Consider the following 11,593-nt stretch of genomic DNA (forward strand, 5'->3'; position numbering starts at 1 on the left):
GGACTTCTGATTGCCCGAACCTCTTCCGTTGTTGAGAACCCTCTTACATCCATGAGCTGTAAAGATTGCTTTCGGAGTGAAGTTGGAGCGGCTCACGTCAGTCAAGGGCCTCCACGGCGAACCCGCTTACTCAACGTCGATCCCCGGAAATAACAGGGCTTGAACTAATTAAGCGGTCAGCGGGCGGGAAAGCCGCCGAAGAGAGATAACGATTATGTACGTTACATACGACTCGCGAGAACAACCTGCAGGGTTAATTTGTCAGGGAATGTGACATTCATCCGAGTTGCAGGGATGTTTGAAAGAAACTCCCCGCGTCATGTTCGTAGAGGATCACGAACTCCTCGGAGGCATATGGAAACCCTAGTATAATATCGACGGGGCAGCTTGGGCAAATTTGAGAATTGTTTTTGAATAGAGTATAGATTCAATCAAGCTTCAGGCGTCTCCAAAGCGGCCCAATACCGTTCTCGCGATCCCCTCATTTGCGTCATTTCTTCAGCAGCACATCGCCCTCAGTATCCAATATGTCTACATTTGAAGAAAAAGTCACCACCGCCGTTCACGATGGCATTCTGCCAGGCGTCTTACTATACGCAAAGGACAAATCAGGTATCATTGCTCTGCCCCTTACTTCACTCTCCGTCTCTGACACGTCTAGGCCGCCTAAACTACTCCCAAGTCATCAACTCTCAGAGCGCACCCCACGTTCCACCCATATCCCCAACATCAACTCTCTGGTTAGCTTCTGCAACAAAGATCATAACCACCATCTCCGCTCTCCAACTCGTAGAACGTAACATCGTCACCCTAGATGAGGATATTTCCCCCTATCTCCCCGCCCTTGCCTCTCAACCGGTTCTTAGCGGCTTCACCAGCTCCAACGAGCCCATTCTCTCACCCCGCAAGAATCCAATCACCCTACGTCAGCTTATATCCCACTCCGCCGGAACGGGCTACGACTTTCTATCCCCGGAAATCCAGCGCTGGCAGATTCTCAACGGCAAAAAGCCCGTCTCAGGATCAAATGTCGAGGAACGCTTCTCCTACCCGTTTCTTTACGAACCCGGCACCCACTGGGCGTACAGCAATGCCATCGACTGGACCGGTCGTCTCGTCGAGGTCCTGACCGGCCAAGACCTGGAAACTTACATGCGCCAAAATATCTTTGAGCCCCTAAACCTCAAATCCTTCACGTTCAACGCCGCCAATGTGGAAAAGACCCTCTGGCCCCTGAGCACCCGCAACCCGGAGACTGGCAAAGTGACCCCTTATACCGGAAGACATCTCAACAACGGCGTAGAGTCTCCGCTTGGAGGTCAGGGTCTGCACGGGAGGATGGACGAATACATCGAAATTCTCTACTCCCTCCTCATCGACGATGGCAAAATGCTCCGTCCAGAGACCACTGCGGAGATGTTCAAACCTCAGCTAAGTGCCCAGTCGAAGAAGGCTCTGCTGCATAACATGGACACGCCCCAGGGATTCGTGGGAGACTTTCCAGATACCAAGGAATATGACTGGGGGCTCGGTGGGATTCTCATTGACGGGGACAGCCACCCGTATCGTAAGAAGGGGACGTTGATCTGGAGCGGAGCGGCTAACATCTTCTGGGTAAGTCGTATCACAATCCTCTGAAAACAACTGAGCCAAGAGTCTTGAAAACTCACATTACTACAGTGGGTTGACCGTGAGACCGGAGTCTGCGGCCTGTTTGGCACGCAGATCATGCCAGCTGGAGAACTCGTTACGAAGGGATACATCAAGGCTTTTGAAGAGGAGATATATGCGAGAGCCCAAGCATTGTAGGCACTGAGCATCAATGTTAGTGAGAACTAACACCCAAGATCATGACCTCTACAGACAAACAATTGAGCATTGCCGATTGTCGTTGCTGGTCGGTGGGGTTCAAAATCTTCCCACGAAGTTCTCATAACGTCGGTCCGTGAGCCAGCACTACGGAATCATCGTAAGAATACTTCGCGAAGAATAGAGAGAGAAGAATGTCAGCGGCTGGGTGTATTGAAATAGACTTTCTAGACCACGATATGCGGGCCTCCCAAAGCTTCAAGAACATGATGCAAAGTCACTAATGAATGATGCACTTGGAGCGAATATTGCAGATAGTTCGCAATCTGTCGCTGAGCAAACTCCGACTTCACGCGGGGCCGTTCTGCTTCAAGGCCCGCCCCGTAGAAAACGGCTTCAGCAAGTTTGATTGCCCATTTTAAGTCAACATATAGAAGACATCTGCTCAAGCCATTCACCCAAGAAACGCAGCGACAAATCCTTGGGTTTCCCGTTGTCTTTTCAATGCTTGGAAGTGACAACCCTGCTTACATTCGATCATGCATCATTACTTCGTATAATATACCGACCAACCGCCCGTGGACTATGCATATAGAATATTCACTAGGAGATAGTGTCAAGGAGTAGTGTTTCTGGCTTACGCCTGGATCTCTGCTTATGGCTGAGTTGTTGGCTATTATGGTCTACTCCAGAAGCTTTGCCTTTTTCTTCGAATGTCTTCACTGAGCCCAAGAGAACATTGTCTGCACAGGTCACGATTTCATTGCGAATCGTATCTTAAATACCCAAATGCCTACAAGAATACCTAGTTGTTTGGCCTAACAGCATTCACAGCAGTGGTCCGTAAGAGTCGCGATATATGAAAAGGAGGGATGCCGGCAAGTTGACTCCTCGGGACAGAATTCATGGGTTTCGAGTATTGAGTCCTTATATTGTGATCAATACGCAGAAGGTCATCCCCAAGCGACCCGCTTTCTCATGAAGAACGATGGCTCAGAGGGCTTTCATATCAGCTTGGCCTCAAAAGCGGCTGCCGCATGAGCATAATCCCAATACACCACAAGGAACGGAAATCGAGAACAGGATATGATTAAGTCAATGCCTGATAGACAAACACACACATACATAGAACCGTACTCCTCCTGGAGGCCCCAAACCTCGCCATCCAACAACGTGGGAAGAATCTACTCAATCACGTAAATCAATTGCTGTTGCCGTACAGCAAGTGATCGGTCAATATGCTATTTATATTAGAACCATACACCCAGCATCGACCAGGGGATGGGAGTACGAGGGATTCAGGTCACTCAGTCGAAAAGCATGATGCAAAACTAAAAGTCCATCATTCGCCTTCGCTAAAAGCTAACACGACAAGCGCAAAAAGAGGTATGCGGCCAGCCAGGCAAAGAACTCAATCCTGCAATGCAAAAAAATAAGAATCGGGAAAGCTCCCACACAAAAAAAAAAAAGCTCCGCCATGTTGAAGCGGGTCGGTAAAAGAAGAGAGAGAGGACAAAACAGAAAAGGTGTTTGGACATATCCTCCATACGGGCATAACACGTAGAACCTTTTCCATCCCTTACGCTGCCGGTGGTGGTGGCGGCGACTTCTCTCCATCTGGTGCGGCAGTGTCGGCGGCGGCACCTGCTTCTTCCTCTTCCTCTTCTTCCACTTCTTCGTACTCGTACTCGACACCCTCCTCCTCTTCTTCTTCTCCTTCGGCGATGATGCCGTTCTGTCTTTCCCACACTTCCTTCCTGATTCTTTCGTCCTTCGCCAAGCGGGCCCTCTCGACCTCCTCAAAGCCGCCTGATTTCTTCAGCTTGCCCTCCTCGACGAAATTCGCAAGTTCTCTCTGCAGTTCGTTGCCCTTGCGGCCCGCAAGCTCCTTTTGCCTGAGCTTCTCTGCCCTCTCGATAGCTTCCAATCGATTTTCGTGATTAGGCTGTAGCGCCCTGACCTCTCCCAGAACGCCATCCTTCGCGGCGTTCTGGTCAAGGCTGTTTCCCAGGTTGTTCAAGCCCTTGGAAAAGTTGCGAGCAGTGCCAGCGCTGGCGCTGCTGCCGTTATCCTTCATCTGTTCCTTAGTGGCCTGCTCGACCAGCGCAAACGTCTCCGAGGCCTTTTCCAAGTCGTCCTGCAGATCGACCATGAGGTCCTCCATAAGGCGCAGCTCATCACGGCCCTTGCACACCTCCTCAAGCTCCTTCTCCCAGATCTTGGTCCAGATGGGCTTCTCCTCCTTCATGTAGTCCTCCACCTTCTTGAGCTCCTTCGAAAGCTTCGTGATGTCCTTGGCGACGCCCTCCAGTTGCCTAGGCAGCGGTCGCACACCACGGAGAACCACATCCTTTCGGAGATCCTCCACCAAGTCCTGAAGATCGTCGACCCTAGCGACGAGTCGGTCGGAGTCCGCGTTGAGTTGCTCGCGGCCCTTGGTGACGTAGGCGTGACCGGTCTCGCCCTCGATGGTGGGAACCGAGGCCTTGACCACTGCGGACTTGACGTTGCTCGCCTTGTTGCGGATAAGGGACATAGAGCCCTGGATCTCTGACTGAAACTTGGAGTAGGCTTGTCGCATGACCGCGAGGTCACGGCGGAGGCTCTGAATCTCAGTCAAATGGGTGCCAGCGAGCTTGCGGCCGCCTCCAACAGCGGCCGCGCCAGCTCCGTCGGCTGGCGCAGCGACCACAGGCGGCATGGCTGCCAATCTAGCCATTTCCGAGGCGGTTTCTTGCTGGCGGTCTGAAACTCGTTGGATCGCCAATCCTTGGTCATCCACATTCTGCTTAACATCCTGTACGATCTTCTTAAGTTGGCCAATGCCATCATCGATGTGGCGCTTGACCTCATCCAGGGCCTCGACGTTAAGGACAAGAACGGTACGGTCCTTGATGTCTGATAGGTCCTCCAGCTCATGCCTTACCCCTGAAACGGGATCTTGGATATAAATTTCGGGCAAATCGGCACCGTTAGCCTGGGTGTTCCAAGAGAACTTCTCGATGAAAGCTAGCTGGAGACGGCCCAGAGAAAGCTCGCTGTAGCCCTCCGGCAGCACAAACTTCTTGACTTTTGACTTGTACTGCAAAAACAGAGTCAAATCTTTCGTCAATGGCGGGGATTGCTCTGGAAGGAAGGTTGCGTCTCGCTTCTTCTCGGGTGTTCTGACTTGCGGCGATCTCGGCTCGTCTTTCACCGGTGGCAGCGGCTTTTGCGCGGGCTCGTCATCATCAGGAGACATGATGGGAAGGTCATCGCTGAGAGGGCCATTGATGGTAGCACTAGGTTTGGGATACTTGTCTTCGGGGGTCTGAATCGTAGGACTCTCCGGTCTAGCTGTAGATGTCTCTGCTGATTCCTCGGCACCCCTACTTGGAGCGGGCGACGAGTCTGCTGGAGGCTGTTTCGATGCGCGATTTTGACGAAGAGTCTCCCGTGTCTGAACCGCGCGGAGAGACTCTCGCACCTCGCCTCGGCCTCGGTTGGGTATCGGCGAGTTTTGCGACGGCAGCATAGGCATGCCGTTCACAGCGCCGCCCAGATGCTTCGAGATCTGGTACTGCGAGTATCGACGAGACGCCCTTCTCTCCAAGTCACCTCCTTTCTGCAGGGCAGCGAACGCGCTCGACTGCTGCTTTGGCGGGGGCGGGGGCGGAGGGAAAGAGTCAACGTTGATCTCGTTAGACGGCTGAGAGGGCATCGACGTCTCGTCTCCGGGGTATGGCGGCATGACGGGGATGTTCTGCATTGTTCCGCTGGACATGGACGACTGCTCTGAGTTGACGGAACCGCGAGACTGATCTCGAGGGGGCATGTAGCGACGGTTTGGAGACGTAGCAGGTGCGCCAGCTGACTGTGACGATTCCCTCTGCGCATCTGGCCGATAGCCATTCTGTATACCCTCCTCGAGCAGATTCGTTAGGCCAGTATTCGTGCTACCGATGGTACTCGTGCTCGTTGTCCGCTCCGGGGCTCCCCCCGAACCGCCACTTTCCCTATCTCTCGGTCCCTTCTGTCTCAGCTTCTGCTGCTTCCGCTTGAGGCCGTGAAGCAAGTTGATTATAATGTCGCGAATACGTGGGAGGTATTTCTCCAAGCTCTCGGTGCTTGCTTCTTGACTAAGAGTAGCCTCTAGAATACTTCGCAGCAGTTCGGGGACATTGCCCAGGTCGGAGGTGTCCACGTTGATAGCTGTGAATGCCCGGCAGGCCATGTTGAACTCGTATCCCAGTCTCACATAGACGTCGGACACCTGGCCGTCGGTGGCTTGGCCGCGCGACCATTGTGTGAGAGTCTCGAGAAGCTGTTTCGTGGCAACTAGCAAGTGAGTGACACTCTTTTCTATTTGCGATAAGGGCATTTGAGAGCTAGTAGAGTTCTGCGGAAATGTCTGGTCAGTTTCTTGCAAGATAGTTGGGAGGAGCTAGGGCTTGGTGGGGTGGATAGCAAGAGGAGCCCAGATCTCGGGCAACAGCTTGCGAGCAACGCCGAGCACCGTGGACAACGCGTGGTATACTCACATTTGATCTTCGCATGCCATTTGGAGGCGCCGATCGGTTTGAGGCGTTGGAAGAGCGCGACTGTACGCCGTTGCCGGGCGATATCGAACGTACGGGAACATTTGGTGGGGGCCCAGGTTCGGCACCGGGGGAGCGGCGTTGCATGCGCTGGGAAGGGCCTGGCGGTGCCTGCATCATAACTGAGGTCGGTAATGTGACGTTTTGCGATCAATATGTTCCTCCCTCTTTCTCGCTCTTCCCCAAGCAATGCCTCCGGAGCAAAGGTAACCAAAAATAAGAGCTCGGATTCGAGTAAAGGAGCGGCGGTTGCTATTCGATTAAAGGTTCGCCAATCATGCCCGTCCAGGAGGAAGATTCGGAGGAAGAATGGTGAGCTGAGCGAGGGCGAAAAGTTGGAATATGCAGGAGCAAGGAGGTCGAGAGAATCTCATCCGATGCCGAGTCCGTGGGCGACAGGATACCTTAGTTATCGGCGGCGAGCGGCGGCGGTAGGGGATCGTCCGGTTCGGTGCAGGTCAAGACAACAACAGCCAGAGTCGGACTGGCGTGGCGTGTGTTCGGTTGGGAAAAAGAGGCCGTGGGAGTGCAGGATTGCTGGCGGGACGGCTTGGTCTGGACGGATTCGGTGCGCAAGTTGGCAGGTGTCGCAGACGGCGGGAATGTTGAGGTGATGACTGCAAGGTTGCCGCATAGACTCGCAGAGCGCAAAGCAATTACGAGGTGCTAGTATGTATTTACGAGGTAAGGCCCTGCGCTGCGTGTATGCAATGTCGAACCGTGTTCGGAAAGCGGTGCGGTGCGGTGGACGACTGAGGCGAGGAGTGGCTCCCAGGATGGATGGCTCTGGACTGCTTTTTCGGCCCAAGACCAGTTGCAGTGAAGCCCAAGGAAACACTGAGGTGGTGCACTGGTGACTGGAGGCCAGCAAAACCCGCTGTAGAATGACTGCCCCCGGTGCACCCATGCCCTGTAGCGGTGCGTCAGGGCCCCGTCACTGTCCGCCGCAAGCACCAATCCGCTTGCTCGCCCATCCCTCGTCAACCCCCAGTCCGCCGCCCACCTACTGTCCGCTGCCCGTCCTGCCCGTCACATCATCCTGACAGTGGAGCGCTGAGGCCTGACTGGCTCCCAAGGGCTCCCAAAGTGGCTTGACCCCCCCTGTAATGCCAGTAAGCGAGAGAAACGCACGTGCCCTTTACCAGCCACCTCGACGTCAACTCGTGTGTGCTATTGGCCATCGCGATTTGCATCTCTTTTTTTTCCAATGGAACACGCAAGTTGCTCACCTCCTTCCGGTCTCGTCCACTTTGACTGCCCCGTCCTGTCATCCATCTCGTCTTCTCACCCCTTGAACAGAATACAAATATCTGGGATGAAACACACTGGAATGTTTCAAAACAACCATAGTCTGTGATATGCGCAGGAGCGGGGTGCTGCCATCACACCTGCTAGATCTCCATTTTCAATGAATATCTTGACCTCGACTACAGAGATACCAATGAGGAGTCGACCTCAACCCACCGCGATGCCCATCCATCCATCCCTCATCGCGGTCCGGGCGTCGCTTCGGTTTGCACGAGGTGTCTGCCCGCGTTAAAATCCTTTCCATGCGTTCCCACGCGTTGCCTGCTTTCTCTGCCCCCTCATAGGATCAGTGCATCCAAGTGTCACTCTGCAACCACAACGCTACCTCGACGTCTGAACCCTGCCAGCCACTGTTAGAGGAAGACGAGCCTGGCGTTTCAACCTTTCCCTCGTGGCCGGGCGAACCATGACTAGGGCGCGCCATTACATCACGAACCGCTACTGCACTACCGACACGCGGTGCTCTTTGGTTCATTGCCATCTTATTCTCCGTGATCTACAGAACGAACCACTGAGAAGACCCGGTCGCATCAAACGGGGTCGTTGACAACTGTCACTCCAGTCAACTCAACCCAGCAGCCGAGTCCAGACATGGGCACTGCGCCACGCGCAAACGGATTGCGATCTGCTTAAACCCCGGTGACTGGAAAACGACATGGGTTACTATCACGGAAATACAGCATTAACCTGAAGAAGCCGCCGGCAGGGACCTTATCCTGACTCCAAACCTATCGTGCCTCGCGCGACTATACAAATAACTCAGCCACGCTGCTTGGCTTATGGCAGCAGCTTGCGCATGAAAAAGAATGTGTGTACTGAGGCCGTCACCAGCGGATGGAAAACCCACGGCGTCTCGAACTTGGCGTGCCTTGCTACCGACCTTGCGATCGTGGTCTGCGGCGAGCCGGGTGTGAACATGTTGTCGTGCATAAGCTCCTCCGTCAGCCGTTGCACCTTTTCCATGCGCGGGAACATTTCCTTCTCGAATGCCTCGACCTTGCGGTCCAAGATATCCGAGTCTCCCCCTTCAGTCGCAGAGCTGATGATGGCCTTGGCCAAGTGCATCGCGTCCTCCAGGGCGACGTTGACACCCTCACCGGCATACGGCGTCATTAAGTGGGCCGCATCTCCGATGACCGTAAACCCGCGCCGGTGCAACCACTTGAACCCGACCGGAAGCATGTACAGCGATCTCGGTGTGCACTCGCCCTCCGCTTTGACGATTGCATCCGTTAGCTCCGGGCTCCAATCTTTGTACAGTTCCAAGAGGTGCTTCTTGACCGCGTCGATATCGTGCGAGTCGTATCCGCACACTTCCGGGCTTGACCATTTCTCTTCTTCTGACACCACCGCGGCGTAAACACTCAGACTCTCGTCGCCCATCTGTTGAACTGTGATACGCTGCTGGTAGCTGTTGGCAAAGAGGTTTCCCCTATTGACCAACTTGGACAACTCGGGCGCAGTCTCTGCAGCGTTCGGGATGCTCAAAGAGTAAAGCCCAATCTTGGTCCCGCCGCCGAGGTGTGTTCAAAGTTGAGCGTGCCGTCCTCGCCGACTGACTTGAGGCGATGTCCCCACTTGATCATACCCTTGGGCAGAGAATCTGCGAGGATTTCACGTAGTTTGGGTCGGTCGATTTCTGGGCGTTCCTGAACACCACTCCCCCATCCTTCTGCCGTTCTCACAAAGTGGGGCTTGTTGTTCTTGTCGACAATGGCCATGTACTGTCCGTCGTATCTGGCATGCTTCAAGAACTCATCAAACAGAGCCGCCTCTTTCAGCGCAGCTAGCCCAGTGTTGGTATGAAGGTCCAAACTGCCGCCCTGCGATCGGAAATCTGGCGAAGACTCGCTTTCATAGACCGTTGCTTCAATGTTGGCTAGATGCAGAAGCCGTGCCAACATACATCCTGAGGCCTTGTAAGCCGATGTATAGGTGTATGACAAGAAGAATGCTGTGCATTGGGTCAAGACTTCAATGCATTATTAGACTTACCAGCAGGCCCTGCACCAATGATGGCTATCTTGAGGTTGGTCATTTTGACAAGGGAGAGTTACAGATCGCCCGTGACGATGATTCTTGAAAGTCAATCGATTCAGGCAGTGAACGGGCAAAATAGATCAGATTTGTAGGCACAAATTCTCCCTGATAAGAAGTATCTTACGATGACTTTGAAGCGTAAGTGAACAATTGTGAACAGCCCAGACTGATGGAATGAGGCCTTGGCAAACACGAGTTTAAGTACGCCGCCGGGTTTTGGCTAGCTTAACCTGCTGACAGCCACCAAGTCGCTCGCCATTCCCTTGCGGACGGGTATCTCAACGACGCCGCGCCGGCATCCTCGCACACGCATTCGTCACACAGGCAGCAGCGCCGCAGCTCCGTGCCCGAAGCCGATTTTCCGGATAGTGGCATGGTAGACCAGCCCTATTGGGCTGGCTGACTGAGATGGGGCCGTACACAGCAGAGGCCGCGGATGCTCCGTCGACGGATTTTCCACGGAGCTAACTGTCAAGGACGCTGTATCATCAATCGTGCACGTTGCCTGCTAAATCCCGAAAGTTTAACTCTTGCCGATCTCCTGGACGAGAAGTTGAGGATGAGAAACAACTGGCAATTTTCGGCCATTAACGGAAGGACGACGGCTTTAGTGAACGTCGCGGCTTCGGGCTCACTGATAGCGCGATGCTCTAAAGGCTGATGTCAGAACTTGTTGGTTCGCGAGAGCAAGACAGACAACAGTGCCGATGTCCCGGGTAATCTTCCAGGTGCATAATAGCACTGATGCAAGGCAATTTTGAAAGAAGTTCTGTCATCCCATCTTTGCTAAATAGATGGTAACTTGATCTCAGCTCTGAGTGGTCCGGGCCGAGTTGCTACGATTGGGTGGAGCCCACCTAAGCTACCCGACCAGCAGCCGTACTATGATAGACTCACCTTCCGCTGTGTTTGCCTCAGGCCACCAAGGCATCGAACTCGGAGCTTGCGCTTCGGGAATCTAGAAACCTTCAATTGGCATCACAACCGCCGAGCTACGTCCCACTCCCGCATCTAATCAACCACATCAAACCCGTCCCGTCCTCGAAAAAACCGCCAAAATGGTCTTCGCCTGGAAAGCCGCCGGTCTCACGTGAGTCAATTGATTCCGCCCACGAAACGATTGCGTCGGGAAAGCGACAGAAAAGAGGGAACGGAAAAGGCTAACCCGGCAACCCCCGATCAACAGCTACAACCGCTACCTCGCCGTCGCTTCTCGCGTCGTGCGCCGCAGCCTGAAGGAGGACAAGAGAATCGCCGCCGAGCGCCGCGGAGAGATGGAGCTGCGTTTCGCCAAGTGGGAGGTGAGCGACAGATAGAAGCGACCGACGAAAGAGAGAACATTCGCGCTGACAGAAATGCCCGCAGAACGGCAAGCAGGGCGACCCCAAGCCCCTCGCCCAGGCCACTGTCGCCAAGCCCGCCGCCTCTTCGTAAACCGATCTACCGAAAGAAAGGGAAATAGATGAGATTGTATGAGCGACGGAGCATGACGTGCGTCGAACGGGATAGATGGGGGCGGACAGATGGAAGGGTTGAAATGCAAAGCGCCCCTTCCGGGCACCCGCCGGCTCCTAGGCAGTGAGCTGCTGTATCATATCAAAAAAGTGGCATAAAATCTATCAATTCGATGCCTCATCTTGCCAAAGTTTTCTGAACACTCACTTTTTTTTTTTTTTGTACTGTTGGGATTGGTGCCTCTGAAAGTTGCGATGTCGGGCACAGTGACGAGCCGCTCGACATCGGCCAGAATGTTGGGCGTGCTCCCTCCACAGACCCAAATTTGCCCGCCGCCGGACAAACTCGGTTGTGATCACTCCATGTTCCCGTCGCAGGTACTTCGCACAACAACACCAAGCGCC

General features: G+C 54.0%; 3 protein-coding genes across 3 annotated transcripts; 2 read left to right on the forward strand and 1 right to left on the reverse strand.

The window, feature by feature from the left end:
- Window positions 1-527: 527 nt before the first annotated feature.
- mokF (Acyltransferase mokF) lies at window positions 528-1,809 on the forward strand (the record flags this gene model as incomplete). The annotated part of the gene is made up of 3 exons (XM_037318132.1): window positions 528-612; window positions 662-1,614; window positions 1,681-1,809. The coding sequence occupies 3 exons, from the start codon at window positions 528-530 to the stop codon at window positions 1,807-1,809; spliced, it is 1,167 nt and encodes a 388-aa protein (XP_037184292.1).
- A 1,579-nt stretch (window positions 1,810-3,388) lies between these two features.
- BUD6 (Bud site selection protein 6) lies at window positions 3,389-6,169 on the reverse strand (the record flags this gene model as incomplete). Its single annotated transcript, XM_037318133.1, has 1 exon — window positions 3,389-6,169. One exon carries the CDS (start codon window positions 6,167-6,169, stop codon window positions 3,389-3,391), a length of 2,781 nt encoding a protein of 926 aa, XP_037183988.1.
- Window positions 6,170-10,792: 4,623 nt separating this feature from the next.
- Window positions 10,793-11,168, forward strand: sun (Protein stunted; the record flags this gene model as incomplete). The annotated part of the gene is made up of 3 exons (XM_037318134.1): window positions 10,793-10,824; window positions 10,921-11,035; window positions 11,100-11,168. The coding sequence occupies 3 exons, from the start codon at window positions 10,793-10,795 to the stop codon at window positions 11,166-11,168; spliced, it is 216 nt and encodes a 71-aa protein (XP_037184294.1).
- Window positions 11,169-11,593: the final 425 nt, after the last annotated feature.

The sequence above is a fragment of the Colletotrichum aenigma genome (assembly GCF_013390185.1).
Source record: "Colletotrichum aenigma strain Cg56 chromosome Unknown KSG_Cg56_contig02, whole genome shotgun sequence".
NCBI classification, from domain to species: Eukaryota; Fungi; Ascomycota; class Sordariomycetes; order Glomerellales; family Glomerellaceae; genus Colletotrichum; species Colletotrichum aenigma.